The sequence below is a fragment of the Equus caballus genome, chromosome 12 (genome assembly GCF_041296265.1).
Source record: "Equus caballus isolate H_3958 breed thoroughbred chromosome 12, TB-T2T, whole genome shotgun sequence".
NCBI lineage: Eukaryota > Metazoa > Chordata > Mammalia > Perissodactyla > Equidae > Equus > Equus caballus.
Window position 1 is genome coordinate 11,172,643 of NC_091695.1, and position 17,157 is coordinate 11,189,799.

General features: G+C 39.5%; 1 protein-coding gene across 32 annotated transcripts in view; it reads right to left on the reverse strand.

Moving 5' to 3' along the window:
- AMBRA1 (autophagy and beclin 1 regulator 1) overlaps window positions 1-17,157 on the reverse strand; it is a 157,876-nt gene that overhangs the window by 35,135 nt on the left and 105,584 nt on the right. For all 32 annotated transcript variants that reach the window (XR_011423858.1, XR_011423860.1, XR_011423859.1 and 29 more), the window contains one exon: window positions 5,833-5,943. Coding sequence is in view for 28 of the 32 variants with exons in the window: in XM_005598071.4 (XP_005598128.1) it covers window positions 5,833-5,943 (111 nt within the window). In the remaining 4 variants the exon portion in view is untranslated. The remainder of the gene's footprint in view (window positions 1-5,832; window positions 5,944-17,157) is intronic.

Consider the following 17,157-nt stretch of genomic DNA (forward strand, 5'->3'; position numbering starts at 1 on the left):
GGTTAAATGTAATTCAGATAAGTCAGATGACCAGCAACATAGCGGCTGCTGAACACATGCATAAAACCAGGACCAGTGGCTCCCAGGAGTGTGCTGTGCCAAAGCCAAAGTCACTCACCTGACTGGGAAATAGGTGACATTCAGAAATGAATCCTACAGCAAACTGGATTCCCAACTTATTCTGCTGATGGCTGGATCCATCAACCTGCGACTAGACTTTATTCAGACCAACCAGGAAACACTTAAGAGCTAATGACAGGAAGCTCAGGTGAAAGAGCCTGTCATTCTAGAGGGTAATGCCATGGAAAGGAACACCGGCTATCATCAGACATATAAGCCCTAAACTCCTAGAATGCAAGTTTTTCCCAAGGCCAAAACTCTAAGAAAAGTAGGGCAATTTTAAAAAGCAGAATTCTAACCACACATGATTTAAAGGCGAGCCAAACTAACTGAGTTAATCTGGCTGCACATGACGCTCTGTGTCAGCTCAGGTTTACAAGAACCATGATCAGAAGACGTAAGAAGGAACACACAAGGGGAATGATAGGAAGTTGTAGTCGGAATGAGTTGAGGCTTGTACAAAAAATGTTAAGGACAACCAAAAAGGCTATGCTAGCAGCAAATCCGATGCCTCTATTCTTCTGAATATTTTTGTTTTCTATCAAGGAAAATGATCTCTAACTGGGTAGAAACGACATGCTTAAGAAGGATCAGAAGCCCATTACAAAGGAGGCAACAGGTTCAAGGAGAGCAACATCTTGTTTACGTGAACATCACTCTCCAGAGATAAAAAACACATATCTCAGAGTACTACACCACGGGCAGGTGTGACTTTAGAGTTCTGGCCATACTCTCACAGAATCATGGAGCAATTTCTAAGAAAAGACATGACAAACACAGCTAACACTTAGTGACCATTTACTATATGTAGTAAGCATCAGATACTGTTCAAAGTGCTTGGCGTGTATTAATCAATTAAATTTTCATAACAATCCTATGAAATCTGCACTATTATGATTGTCATTTTATAGACAAGGAAACTAAGGTGTAGAGAGATTAAGCGACCCAGATCACACTGCTGGAAGGTGGCTGAGCAGGGATTTGAAGCAGAAGGGTGCAGCTCAAGAGTTCATGTGCTTAACCACCACAGGACAGCTGACAGAAAGTTACCATAGAACTACCTCTCCCTATGATTACCAAAAAGAGAAGGAAAAAAATCAGACCCAGAACTTTAAACTATAAAAAGTACAGGTAATCCCAATACCATTTAAACTGTTCCAGACAACGAAAAAGAAGAAAAACTTCCAAATTATATTCACAACACAAGCGTAACATCATTATCAAAACCCACAGATTTTATAAAAAAGAAAAAGATCTTATTTACAAATATCAATGAAAAAAACTTCTATTAGCAAGCCACATGGAAGGAATTAAAATTAAAGAATATACCATGAACCAGGTGGGGTTTATTCAAGGAATGTAAGGATGGGTTCAATATGACAGAATCTATTAACATAATGATGATATTATTAGATCAAAGGAGAGAGAAAAACATGATTATCTTCATAGATGGTGAAAGGCATGACTAAATTCAATAGCTATTCTTGATAAAAACTCTCAATAAAATAGGGATAGATGACTTCCTTAAAATGACAAACTAGTTGTAGTTTAACCCAAAAGCCAGCAATATGCTTACTGGGAAAAAGCGAGAAGTTTTCCCACTAGGGTCATGAAAAATACGAGGATGCCTGCTATGGTTTAACACTGTGCTGATGGTAGCAGCCAGTGCATTTAGACAAGAAAAAGGACTCACAGCTGTAAAACTTAGAATGGAGGAGGTACGATGATCACTGTTTACAGATCATATACCTGGAAAGCCCAGGAGATTTAACTGAGTAACAACTGTAATTAGAAAACAAATTCAATAAGATAGTTAGAGTTAAAAAATAAGCTTATAACAATAAACTTAAGAAATGTATAGGATCTATATGAAGAAAACTTTAAAACATTTCTAAGAACACAAGAGAGACTTGGAGTAACTGAAAATCATACTACGTTCTCACATAAGAAGATAGCATAAAGATACGGAATCTCCCTAAGTTAATTTATAAATTTAATGCTATTGCAATAATTATACTAACAGGATTTTTTCAAGAGGGTGAAGGGAAGAAGCAAGGTAGTTTTAATAGTTCATATAGAAAAAAAAAATGCTTGAGCAGGCAGGAAAATTTGGATTAAAAAAACAACAAGAAGAGACTAGTCCCACGAGATTCTAAAACACAAAGCCTCAAAACTTAAACCCATGTGCTACTCTCACATGAATAATCAGACAGATCACTGGGACAGGGTAGTCTAGAAATACATCTATATACACAGGAAATTAATAATAGCATGAAAGCGACACCCCACATCAACGGGGACAAATGGATTATTCTACAAATTGGTTGGGACAAATGAGTAGCCATAAGGGGGAAAGCTGGATCACACTCCGCTTATTTAGGACTAGGTTAAATTTCTAGTGAAACAAAGATTTAAAGGTAAAAAAACTAAAATATAAAAGCACTAACTGATCTTCCTAATGATGACACAAAATCTAGGAACCATAAAAGGAAAGCTGGGTAATTCTGACTACTTAAAATAAGTTCTATGACAAAAATAACCTTCAGCAAAAGTTAAAAGACAAACGACAGTTAGGAAACTCCTATTATAAGTGAATTTCTGATTTATAAAGAACGCCTGTCGAACTGATGAGGAAAAGACCAGCAACATCATAGACAAATATGTAAAGCACGTGGACTGGTCAAGAAAAGCCAACACATGTGGCTAAGAGGCACACAACCAGTTTGCAATGTGAGAAATACAAATCTAAAATACCTACATACTGTTTTTTACCTATCAGATTTGCAAATATCCAAAAATATGATAACAGATTCTTCAACAAAGAATTTAGGGAAAGAGGCACTCTCACAAATCGCAGGCGAGAGTAAAAATTGGCATAACCCCTACAGAAGGTGACTTAGCAGAATCTTCCGAAATCACAAATGCACACACTCTTTCTCCCTTCAATTCCACATCTAGGAATTTGTCCTTTTTTTTTTTTTTTTTTTTGAGGAAGATTAGCCCTGAGCTAACTGCTGCCAATCCTCCTCTTTTTGCTGAGGAAGACTGGCCCTGAGCTAACATCCATGCCCATCCTCCTCTACTTTATATGTGGGACGCCAACCACAGCATGGCTTTTGCCAAGCCGTGCCATGTCCGCACCCAGGATCCGAAATGGTGAACCCCGGGCCGCCAAGAAGTGAAACATACGAACTTAACCGCTGCGCCACTGGGCCAGCCCCTGGGAATTTATCCTATAGAGATACTTGCACATGTGAAAAATGATGGACTGCAGCTCCATTTGTATAGCAGAACACTGAAAACAACTGAAGAGTCCCTCAGCAGATGACTGGTTAAAAAACTGGAACCTAGAGATGCCATTTGGACAACGGGATACTAGGTAGTCATTAAAAAGAAGAAGTAAACTCCATACACTGAAATGGAAAGATCACCAAGATATACTGTAAAGAACGCAAACTGCAGAAAGAAGAATATGTCTAACATGCTACCGTCTGGTGAAATGGAAGGTGGGAAACACACATTTGCATTTGCTTGTATCGACACACAACATCCTTGAGAAGATGTACAAGAAACTGCTGGCCATGGGGGCCTATGGGGATGAATGGTGGGAAGCTGGGAGCAGGACTGAGAAACTCTTCGCTGTTTACTTTTGTTTTGAGGAAGATTAGCCCTGAGCTAACTGCTGCCAATCCTCCTCTTTTTGCTGAGGAAGACTGGCCCTGAGCTAACATCCATACCCATCTTCCTCTACTTTATATGTGGGACGCCTACCACAGCATGGCGTGCCAAGCGGTGCTGTGTCTGCACCCAGGATCTGAACCGGTGAACCCCTGGCCGCCGAAGCGGAACGTGTGCACTTAACCACTGCACCACTGGGCTCGCCCCCCTTTTATATTTTTGAATGGTGAATGTATTTCAGGTTATAATAAAAGAAACAAAGTAAACAAAATTTTAAAACCCAAAATAAATGGAAATAAATTATGGCAAACAAGATCTGGGCCAGAAATCTAGAGACAAACAAGCAGACTTGGTATTCAATAAGGGAAAAGGTGGATTGCAGTTGATTCCCAGGAGAGTTAAAGAACAGATTATTGAACATGTGGTTTATTAGCACTTACAAAGAACAAAATGATTGCTACTGAGGTTTCACTAAGATTAGGACATGGAAAATTAATCTCATTTTCATGGTCTGATAAGGATACCAAGACTGGCATATTGGGCAATGCCACAGACAGAGAATATCTTGATTATTTTAAGGCATCTGAGAAACTTTTACAATAGCCTGTGGACAAGACAGGAAGATACGGGCTTCAGATGTGAACAAGGAAGCCCAAAAATCGACACAGAAGCGCCCACGGTAACATCCCACAAGGCTGGGTGCAGTGTCCGGACTGATTCACCACTTCTGCTAGTAATCCAAAGGAAGACAGAGAAAGCAAGCTTCTCAAATTAGGAGATGATGGAAGATTGAGAGAAAAGGACTGAACCAAAGTTCAAAAAGATGTTGAGAGGCAGGAACTAGGAAGCGCAATTGACACTATTAAGATAAAATTTAACAGGAACACATACAAACCTGCTTTGGTTTTTAAAAGATTCAAACTGCATAAGTAAGTACCAGACAGTAGAGTCTTGGTTTATTAACAATTATCAAGGAATTTGAAGTGACTGCAAGCTCAAAAGTGGCTTCAGAAAAAGCTGCTGAAATCTTCAGATGAACTAATACTGTCCAAACCACCAGTGCACTATGTACTGGACAGCTCTCATCTGGGGTTTTCTACTCTGTTCTGGCCCCCCAAAGTCAAAAGGGAAGATGAGCAGAACTCCCAAGGATTTGGAAACCAGATCAGCTAAAGGAATCTCAGGAAGTCTGGCCTGCAAAAGAAAGATTTAAAGGGAAATGGTGGTTCATCTTTAAATAGCTGGAGAACTGTCACTTAGAAAAGGCATCATTGAACTCACTCTACGGAGATTCAGAGGTAGAACCAGACCAATGGGAGGAAGCAACAACAAGGGAAATGGTGTCTGGGGACAAGAACAAACATTTTAAAAGGAATTTCTCAGTGATGGATTAGACCATCTTGTCAGACAGTGAGACTTAGCATCTGAAGTTTTCAAGCGGAGGCTGAACCACTTCTCAGGAACATGTGAGAGCCCTTCATTAGATAGAAAGTAAAAGGAGATGTCTAAAATGTTGTGATTCCAACTGAACAAACGGGGCATGCGATCGCAGACTTCCCTAGAAGCTGGGCAAATGGACTGTCAGACAAACGTGTCTGTAAATCACACACCCACCCGCCACTCACTCATTCTCCTCAGATCTGGATTAACAAATGATCTGAACATTTTCTCTTTCCTCAGGGTCACAAGATCTAGCTGTCAGTCCTGCACTCCCTTCTTCTCTTCTCAGTTCCACCTGAAGCTTCAGGCTTAGGACAATGAACTACTAGTTGGTAAACTCCTCAGGGCAGGGACACCTTCACTTTTGCGTCCACCTGAGCATTGTTCCTAGCACTGCTCGCAGCTCAGGGTGGGTGCTCAATATACGTTCACTGAGCTGCTTAACTGGGAGTTGCAGACGCTGCGGAAATGGCACATGGCAATCAGCTGCTCAATGAGATGATAAAAAATCCAGTGCTACCTGGGTTTCGGAGTTCTGGTTCACCAGTAAGAGATAACCCTTTTACCAGGACCCTTAGTTCTATCTTGGCTTACCAGTACTGATTTCTGGGAGGTCAAACTTAGTGAAGTCCCACCACTGGAGCCGGTAGGTAGTATTAGCAATGTTACTGGCCACGGCAGACTGTCCATCACCAATCACCGCCCCTGCGGGGGAGAAGACAAAGAGAGCACATGATTGTATTTATCTACATGTTTCCACTGCAAACATAAAATAACACTGGGATTAGCAGGAGAGGGGGAAGAGGAAGAACCACAACTAAGGCTGAAGAAAGCAGACGAGTGCCATCTGTCAAGTCTCTATCTCAGAGAGAAAGCAGATATGTTTCTCAAGAACAATTTTACGTGGAGGAATAATCCCATTCACCAGCCCCTCCCATTATTACTTAACATTTAACTAGTGCCAACCACGTGGCAGGTACAGTATACATCCTGGCTGGTAGGCTCACAATCTAAAGAGACAGGAAGTTTCATAAAAATGTGTGTGTGTGGGGGGGTGAAAAATGGAAGGACACCATTAACAAAGAAAAGCCACACAGAAAAGCAGTTCATTCCATGGATGTCTTTGTAGGAAGCAGAGCTTTTTGGGAGAAAGCGTCTCCTCCTTTGTATATAACCTTCTTCCTAATAAAACATCTCAAAAGGAGGCTTCCTCCAGGGAAGAGGCAGCCAGCATACAGCTGATTGGATAGATGGAGACAGTAAAGAACAAATGAGGTAATATTTGTTAATTTCTTCTGGACCCCTGGCATGTAACACAGCAGAAATTTATGAGCCTAGCTTTTCAGCATTAGAATATTTTTATTAAGGCAATATTTTATAACCCCTTCACCCCACCCCGCCTCCTGAGAACTTCCTTGAATCCAGATTCATTTGTCATATCTCACAGTTTAAGATTCCCTGAGATACACACTTCTGTATGACATTTTTTCCTTGGTAACCAATTAAATAAAAAATGGATTTTTTTTAACAGGGTGACACTTTAATTTGCAGTTGTATTTCATTTACATGAACATGTCATTTCCTCCTCCTCCTTCCGAGGTGCATTTCATACACAACCACCCTTCTGATCAGACAGAGCCAAACCCTCTTGGGAGAATAGAACATTCTTATATGCTAGACAACCTAAATAGTATTTTCTGCTGCAAATCAACTCCTATTTTGAAAAATTGAACTTGCTAGCGCTTACTAGCCTTGGAACAATGGACAATTTTATATCTAGATTCTTCAGTATCATCATCTTTCTGTGATAATAAAATAAAGAGAAATACCACTCTAGATAAACTAATACCGCCAAAACAACGCATTCTTTAAAATCTTGCAGATTCAAAGACACAGACCCAAATAGTCATGATTTCCTTAAAGGCCTGAGAAAGACAGCATTTAGGGGTGCTGTCAATGAGCCCACTGACCTCAAACCCCTATTGAGGGCCCTGTAGCATATCACTCAAATGAGGTAAATATCTGCCCTTGCTTTTAAACCTTTATAGAAAATTCTGTAATAATTACATCTGACTTGGGAACTTTTGCTGAACTTCTGGGTCATGAGGAGCGTATGCTACCTATAGGACTTTCATAATAGGAATTTTCTTGATTTTTCTAGGCCTCCTTGATAATGAAAATCATTTTTTAATTCTAAGGTCTACCACTTCTTGAAAGACCTATTCAGTTCCACTCTGACCCAGGCTCGATTCCACTGAGCTTATGAATTCTTCCCCTGGATTGCTTATCTAGATGGCTTGCATCTGTTTTTGACCACTAGCCTCTCTCAAATTACTTTAGTTTCTTATCATTTCCTCCAACTTTTAATAGAAAAGCACACAACCCCAAATGGAAGAAGGAAAGCTGATTTTTTCAGCATATGATGAATAAAATGCTAGTTGTTAAAAGAGGGTAGAAAATAAATTGAAGAAACAAACCCCATATTCTAGGAGCTTAAAATCTAGGGGCAAGGATGAGAACTACAAACAGGAAAACAGTTAAGGAAAATACCAGATGCTTTAAGAGTTGTGGATCTGCAACTGGGAACACAAGTGATTAAGACTCCAACCCACAGCTCCAGAAGCATCCTGTAGTGTCCATGCCCTGAGAAATGGCTTCTGGAGAACAGCTGTGCAATGAAACAAACAGGTATGGGTGCACTGTGCGGAAGAGATTGGAGGTGTCCTCTGTCAAGGGTGCCAGAGTGCTGAGGAGGAACGGAAGGTAGCAGCAGGGAGAGTCAATTTTCAGTGCCACGTAAACATAGATTAGGAAACGAAAGAAGCCAGCAACAGATTAGAGTATTGTCACCAGGTTCTCTTCTGCAAGAACTGTAGGGCAACTGAGCCTGTCTCTCGGAAACATCAGGAAGAGAAAGTATCACCCTATTAAAAAACCCCAACCATGTATTTAGTAGGCCTGTGGCCACTAACCTGAAGGTATAGGAAATGTGCCAGAATGAGCTAATGAACTGAGCTACAGAGTATTTACACAGGAGGCACTCAGCCTCAGAAATAAAATCCTGAGAGACTGCTGAGGGATTTCTGAAGCCTCCAGGTCTTCTCAGTATTAACAGAATGGAAAAAGCTGGACTCGGGGTTTCTCAAGCTCCACTATTGATATTTTGGGCCAGATAATTCTGTGTTTAGGAGGTAGGGTGGGTCTTGTGCATCGCAGAATGCTTAGCAGCAGCATCCCTGGACTCCACCCACTAGACGCCAGTAGCACATCACCCCTCACCCAGTTGTGACAACCAAAAACGTCTTCAGACATTGCCAAATGGTCCCTGGAGATCAAAATTATCCCTGGGTAGGATACCCCAAGCTAGATAAATAGAGCCTACATTGTAACTCCAAGATAGGTGCTCCTAGAGAGCACCACTACTGGGACGCCCACTGCTGAAGGCACCCACACTGTTAGCGATACCGATTCTGGAAAGAAACTCATCAAAGGCACAGCATTAAACTCTGCTCCCTTCCAGCTTTCTATTTCCGCCATGGAAGACAGTCTGGCTTGAACCAGGACCTTATGGTTTGTTGTCTGTCTGTTTGTTTTTTGCATGGTTTCTGAGAATACAGGCTTCAGAATCAAGATGGACCCAATTTTGACACTTCTAGCTAATACCTACAATAGTGTGATTCTGTAAATTAATCTCTCTGAACCTCAGTTTCCTTATCTGTAAAAAGGGTATAATAATAATAATACCTACAACTTATAGGACTGTTGGGAGAACTTACTGAAACAACACATACAAAGTGGTGGTAAGCATTGTCTAATAAATTACCGCCACTAAAATTATTTTAATCGTTGATTCCAATCTCTGTATGCTTTTTTTCTACAGGGATAGCTCAGTAATCAACAGTTGATAGATACAGGTCCTTTTGTAAAAGACTGCCCCAAATAATGTGCCAGGGCCCAGAGAGAAGCACTTTATTTTAGATTAAGGTCAAATGTCTAGGCCCTAGATTCTTTAGCAAAACAGCCTCCGCCAAGACAGACCAAATTCTAGGCCACAAAACAAACTGTGACAAATTTAAAAGAACAGAAATCATACAAAGTATGGTGTCAGACCACAAGAGAATTAAACTAGAAATCAATAACAAAAAGATAACTGGAAAATCCCCAAATACTTGGAGATTAAGCAACATATTTCTAAATAACACATGGCTTGAAGAAGACATCTCAAGAGAAATTTAAAAATATTTTGAACTAAATGAAAATAGAACTTATTAAAATTTGTGGGATGCAGTAAAAGTAGTGCTAAGAGGGAAATTTACCACATTGAAAGCATATATTAGAAAAGAAGAAAGATCTAAAATCAATAATTGAAGCTTCCATCTCAGGAAACAAGAAGAGTAAATTAAATCCAGAGTAAGCAGAAGGAAAAAAACAAGAAAAATCATAGCACAAATCAATGAAACTGAAAACAGGAAATCAACAGAGAAAAAAAAAAATCAAAGAAATCAAAAGCCGGTTCTTTGAAAAGATCAATAAAACTGGTAAACTTCTAGCCAGGCTAAATAAGAGAAAAAGAGAGATGACACCAATTATTTTTTTTTTTTCTGCTTTTTCTCCCCAAATCCCCCCAGCACATATTTGTGTATTTTTTAGTTGTGGGTACTTCTAGTTACGGCATGTGGGATGCTGCCTCAGCATGGCCTAATGAGCAGTGCCATGTCCAATCCCAGGATCTGAACTGGCAAAAACCTGGGCCGCCGAAGCGGAGGGCGTGAAGTTAACTACTTGGCTACAGGGCCGGCTCTGACACCAATTATTAATATCAGAAATGAAAGAAGGGCCATCACTACTCATCCCATGGACACTAAAAGGATACTAAAAGACTACTATGAACAATGAAACACCCACAAATTTGATAAGCTAGACGAAATGGACCATTCCTTGAAAGACACAGTCTACCAAAACTTACCCAAGAAGAAACAGATAATCTGAATAGGCCTCTATCTATTAAGTTGAATCAATCATTAATAATCTCTCAAAACAGAAAGTACCAGGTAGGTTCACTGGTAAAGTCTACCAAACACCTAAGGAAGAAATTACACCAAACCTCTACAATCTCTTCCAGAAAACAGAAGTGGGACTATTTCCTAACTCATTCTATGAGGCCAGCATTACCCCAATACCAAAACTAGACAAAGACATTGAAGAAAAGAAAACTACATACTAATATCTCTTATGAACATAGAAGCAGAAATCCTCAACAAAACACTAGCAAATCAAATCTGATAATGTATTAAAAAAATTATATACTACAACCAAGTGGGATTTATCCCAGGTATGCAAAACTGGTTTGACATTTGAGAATAAATTAATATAACCCATCACACCAATAGGATAGAGAAGAAAAATCACATGATCTTATCAATAGATGCAGAAAAAGCATTTAACAAACTCCAACACCCACTGATGATAAAAACTATCAGCAAATTAGGAAGAGAGGGAACTTCCTAAACTTGATAAAGAATGTCTACAAAAAACCTATAGCTAACATCATAGTTAATGGTGAGAAACTATATGTTTTTCCCCTAAGACTGGGAACAAGCAAAGATGTCTCTTCTCATGACTCCTTTTCAATACTGTACTGGAAGTCCTAGCTAATGCAATAAGACAAGAAAAGTAAATAAGAGCTATATAGATTGAAGAGGAAGAAATAAAACTATCTTTGTTTGCAGATGACGTGATTGTCTATGCAGAAAATGCCAAAGAATCAAAAAAAAAAAAATTCTCCTGAAACTATTAAGCAATTATATCAAGGCTGCAGGATACAAGGTTAATCTACAAAAAAAGTCAATTGTGTTCCTATATATCAGCAATGAACGAATGAGTAACTGGAACTGGAATTAAAAATTAAAAATACATCACTTACCTTAGCACCAAAAAAATGAAACGCTTAGGTATAAATCTAACAAACTATGTACAAGATTTTCATGATGAAAACTACAAAACTCTGAAGAAAGAAATCACAAAAGATCTGAATAAATATTAAAGAGATATTCCATGTTCATGGATAGGAAGACTCCATTCTGTTAAGACGTCAATTCTTTCCAAACGGATCTATAGATTCAACGCAATCTCAATCAAAATCCCAGAACATTACTTTGTGAATATCAACAAACTGATTCTAAAGTTTATCTGGGAAGGCAAAAGATCCAGTACAGCCAACAAAATATGCAAGGAAAGAACAAAGTTGGAGGCCTGACACCACCCAACTTTGAGACTTACTATAAAGCTACAATAATCATGAGAGTGTGGCACTGGTGAAAGAACAAACAGATCAATGAAACAGAATAAATGAACCCACACAAATATAGTTAACTGATCTTTGACAAAGATTCAAAGGCAATTCAAGAGAAAGAATAGTCTTTTCAATAAATGGTGCTGAAACAACTGGACATCCACATGCAAAAAAATGAATCTAGACACCAATCTTACACTTCTCACAAAAATTAACTCAAATCGGATGACAGACGTAGAAGTAAAGCACAAAACTATAACACTCTTGGCCCAGCCCCAGTGGTGTAGTGGTTAAGTTTGGCGTGCTCTGCTTCAGCGGCCTGGCTTCGGTTCCTGGGTGCGAACCTACAGCACTCGTCTGTCAGTGGCCATACTGTGGTGGCAGCTGACATAGAAAAAGAGGCAGACTGGCAAGAGATGCTAGCTCAAGGCAAATCTTCCTCAGCAAAAAGAACCCAATGAGAAACCACTACACACTTATCAGAATGACTAAAATCCAGAACACTGATAACACCAAATGCTGAAGAGGACGTGAAACAACAGGAACTCTCATTCCTTGCTGGTGCGAATGCAAAATGGTACAGCCACTTTGGAAGACAGTTTGGCAGATTTCTTGCAAAACTAAACATACTCTTACCATATCCAGCAATCAAGCTCCTTGGTATTTACCTAAAGGAGCTGAAAATATATGTCCACATAAAAACCTACACGCAGATGTTTATAAAAGCTTTATTCATAACCGCCAAAACTTGGAAACAACCAAGATGTCTTTCATAGGAAAATGGACAAATAAACTGCGGTACAGCTATACAATGAAATATTATTCAGCTCTAAAAAATAAATGAGCTATCAAGCCATGAAAAGACCTGGAGGAAATTTAAATGCATATTACTTAGTGAAAGAAGCAAAAAGCTATACACCGTATGATTCCAACTATACATCATTCTGGAAAAGGTAAAACTATGGACACAGTAAAAAGATCAGTGGCTGCCAGGGATTTGAGGGGAGGGAGGGATGTATGGATGGAGCACAAGGAGATTTTTGGGGCAGTGAAACTACTTTGTATGACACTATAATGGAGGACACACGTCATCAAATATTTGCCAAAACCCATAGAACTTACAATATCAAGAGTGAACCCTAATGTAAACTATGGACTTGGAGTGATAATGATGTGTCAGTGTTGGTTCATGGATTATGACAAATGTACCACTCTGGTTCAGGATGCTGATGGTGTGGGAAGCTATGGGTGTGGGGGTGGGTTGGGGATGTTGGCGGGGAGAAGTAGATGGGAACTCTGTACTTTCCACTCAATTTTTCTGTAAACCTAAGACTGCTCTAAAAAAAAAAGTCTATTAATTTACAAAAAATTTAAAAAAGAGCCCAAGACTCTCCTTCATGTTCTAGGAGACAGTGGAAACAGCAGCTGTCCATAGTGACACTGTTAGTCATGGCAGTTCACTTTCTATCACACAACCAGAGTTCCTCCCCTGGAGCCTCAGGGCGAAAGAGTAAACACAGATTATACTGATGAGAAACAAAAACAAGGGGGAAAAGAAACTTAAATCCAGTGGTCCTGGCCAATCATTAGAACAATGGCAAAAACCAAGCTGCCAAGTCTCATTCTCCGAGTCAGGTCTTCAACTTGTAGGCCAGAAGCCCGGTAGCGTGTCTAGGGATAAACCTTAACAGTCCTGAGGGTCACATGGTAGGTGAGCTCTACTAAGCCTGATAGCCTGCAAGCACCTCTCTGCCTCTGCTTCTCTCAGATTCTTCTCTTCCATTGCTTGAAAAGGAGAATTAGGAACCTTTTTTCCAAAATAGCTTTTTAGCCTCTCCCCAAGATCTGTTCTAGGAGCAGAGAAATGAAGAGTATGATTCAACAGTACAGTGAAAATATGGAACAATGGGAATCATTAGCAAATCTATCAGAAAAGCTAATTTGGGAGGGTAAAAAAGGGCAAGTTACAAAGAAGGAAAAGATTAAATTATATTTCAGTCCCATAAACTTGTTCCATTTGAGTCTGCCTAATTCAGAATGGCCATCTGACTGTGCTGCTGGAAAGACAGAATAAGAATGGCACTGGGGGTGCAAACACCCGTCAGCCTGGAAACACAATTACTATCCTTCTGGTTGGTTGTGAGACCAAGCCAAGAACCAGCCTGCTAACTGGGCAGCAGAACTGAGACTAGAAACCCCAGGGCAGGTGCAAGTGAACAGCTCATCAACTTCTCAACATTCTTCATAAGGCCGGTCACGAGCCCACAAACGTATGATTCCATTGACACGAAATGTCTAGAAACAGGCAAAGCCATAGAGACAAAAGGTAGACTAGTGGCTGCCCAGGGCTGGAGCGGGGCAGGGGAAGTGAAGGGGGAAGGGGGAAGTGACTGCTAATGGGTATGGGGTTTCTCAAAAGGTGATAAAAATGCTCTGAAATATAGTTGTGGCAATGGTTGCACAACTGTGAAAATTAGTAAAAACCACTGAATTGTATACTTTAAATAGGTGCACTATATTGTATGTGAATTGTATCTCAAAAAAGGGTATTATTAAAAAACACTATTCAATTTCGGACACTATAACTCCTCAGATGAGGGAAACAATAGAAAGAACAAACAAATGGGACTTCATCAGACTAAAGAGCTTCTTCAAGGCAAGGGAAAACAGGATTGAAACAAAAAAACAGCCCACTAATTGGGAAAAAATATTTACAAGCTACTTATCCGACAAAGGATTAATCTCCATAATATACAAAGAACTCACACAGCTTAACAACAAAAAAAAAACAACCCGATCAAAAAATGGGCAGAGGACATGAACAGACATTTCTCCAAAGAAGATGTAAGGATGGCCAATAGACACATGAAAAGATGCTCATCATCACTAATCATCAGGGAAATGCAAATCAAAACTACACTAAGATATCACCTTACACCCGTTAGATTGGCAAAAATATCCAAAACCAAGAGTGACAAATGTTGGAGAGGTTGTGGAGAAAAAGGAACCCTCATACACTGTTGGTGGGAATGCAAACTAGTGCAGCCACTATGGAAAACAGTATGGAGATTCCTCAAAAAGTTAGAAATAGAAATACCCTATGACCCAGCCATCCCACTACTGGGTATCTATCCTAAGAACCTGAAATCAGCAATCCCAAGAGTCCCATGCACCCCTATGTTCATCGCAGCATTATTTACAATAGCCAAGACGTGGAACCAACCTAAATGCCCAGAAACCCATGACTGGATAAAGAAGATATGGTATATATACACAATGGAATACTACTCAGCCATAAAAAAGGACCAAATTGTTCCATTCGCATCAACATGGATGGACCTTGAGGGTATTATGTTAAGTGAAATAAGCCAGATAGAGAAAGACGAACTCTATATGACTCCACTTATAGCTGGAAGTTAACATATAGACAAGGAGAACCGATCGGTGGCTACCAGGGAAAAGGAGGGGTCGGGGGAGGGCACAAAGGGTGAAGTGGTGTACCCACAACATTACTAACAATAATGTACAACTGAAATCTCACAAAGTTGTAATCTATCATAATCTTAATTAAAAAAAACACTATTCAATATACATTTTGGTCAATTTGTGAAGTAAAAGACGGCAATTCCATTTTTGGTATCCCTTTGCATTTCTTTAATAATTTAGAGTATTGGTGAACATCTTTTTATTGGTTTATTGGCCACTGTGTTTTTTTAGTGTGCACTGCCTACCCACATCTTATGTGGACTTTTATGTTTGGTTAAGTTTTTTCTTACAGATTGTCTGAGCCCTTTGTAAATTAATAAATTGATTTCTGTCTACGAAAAATAATTCCTAGAGCAATACAACACAGGATTATTTAGACATAAAAAGCATTCTAAGTATATATTGAATGGCATCCTAGGAAAAACATTTATTCTTCTTTCCAGAAAGCTTCATTCAAATGCAGTCTTTAAATCTGTTCTAAGAAGGGGGTATAATTAAGCACTTTCTCACCTTATCACCATTTGAAAAATCTCATCTAAGATCACAGTCAATTATTCTATTGCCTGAGGACCTGGAAAGAGTCCCTGATGGCAGATAACAAGACTTCCTTTAAGGGGAGACGGTTCTCTTGGTTCCCATTTGTGGTTTTGACATTGAGGAAGATGACCAAACTATATATAATTTCTTTGTTGAAAAGTAACAGCTTTATTGAGACATAATAATTCATATGCCATACAATTCACCTACTTAAAGTATAGAAGTCAAGAGCTTTTAGTATAGTCACACAGTTGTGCAACCATTATCAAAATCAATTTTACAACAACCATCACTACTATCTAATTTCAGGATATTTTCATCACCCCTTCCCCCTCAAAATACCTTACCCATTAGCAGTCATCCCCTCCACTCTGGCCCACTCAGTCCCTAGGCCCAGGCAACTGCTAATCTATTTTTCATCTCTATCTTTGCCTCTGCTGGACATTTCACATAAATGGAATCATACAGTAGATGGTTGTTTGTGTTTGCCTTCTTCCATTTAACATAATGTTTTCAAAGTTCATCCATGTTGTAGCATGTATCAGTGTTTCATTCCTTTTTATGGCTGAATAATATTCCACTGTATGTTTATAACTGAACTACAGGTTCACGTGAGAATAAGATAATAGCTTTTATTTATAGAAAATACACTGCATGGAACCCAGCAGTCATAAAAATGTCTGAGGGATACAGAATTATTTCCCTTGGAAGGAAAGAGTAAATTTTCAAAGATCAGTTCTGAGTATATTACCTATAGCTGAAACCAAGTCTTCACTTTTTCCTGAAGCTAAAATAAAAGATAAGAGGAGTATTAGGGGACATCATTTTCTATAAAAACACAAAAATAAAACCCCATACAGGTATCATGTGGGTGACTATAATTCTGACATAGGAAATGTTCTGAGTAAGCTGTGTGGTTTGTCTATCAAATTTAAGCTGTTTAGGGGCCGGCCCCATGGCTGAGTGGTTAAGTTCACGCGCTCCGCTTCAGCAGCCCAGGGTTTCGCTGGTTTGGATCCTGGGCGCGGACAGGGCACCGCTCATCAGGCCATGCCACAACTAGAAGGACCCACAACTGAAAATATGCAACTATGTATCGAGGGGCTTTGGGGAGAAAAAGGAAAAAAAAAAATTTAGGCTGTTTAATAACTGCTCTAACTGGTCACAAACTGATATCGAGATCAACCATGATGCAATAGAAGTTGAAACATTTAACATAAAGGGTAAATATTTTGTAGATACAGATGTCCATAACTATACATGCTCTTAGCGGGAACTGGGTCCCTAAATCAACATAAATCCATTGTCCAATAAACTCCTAAACCCCCCAGAACTCTTTGTCATAAGAATAAGCATTAGTCCACATACAAATCATCACAGACATTGCTGAGGTCAAAGGCACTGGGTGAAGCCAACAAAACAACACGACAGTCAGAGAACTCAACACGGAAATTAGTAAGGCCTCACAGACAGACAGTGTGCAAGGAAGGGAAAAGAAACAGCTAAGAAATCATCTATGTATCACAACTTCATCAAAAATTTTCCCAAAACAATTCAAACCAGAATTATGCGGCCACAGCAGAGAAAGCACCATAACAGGCCAA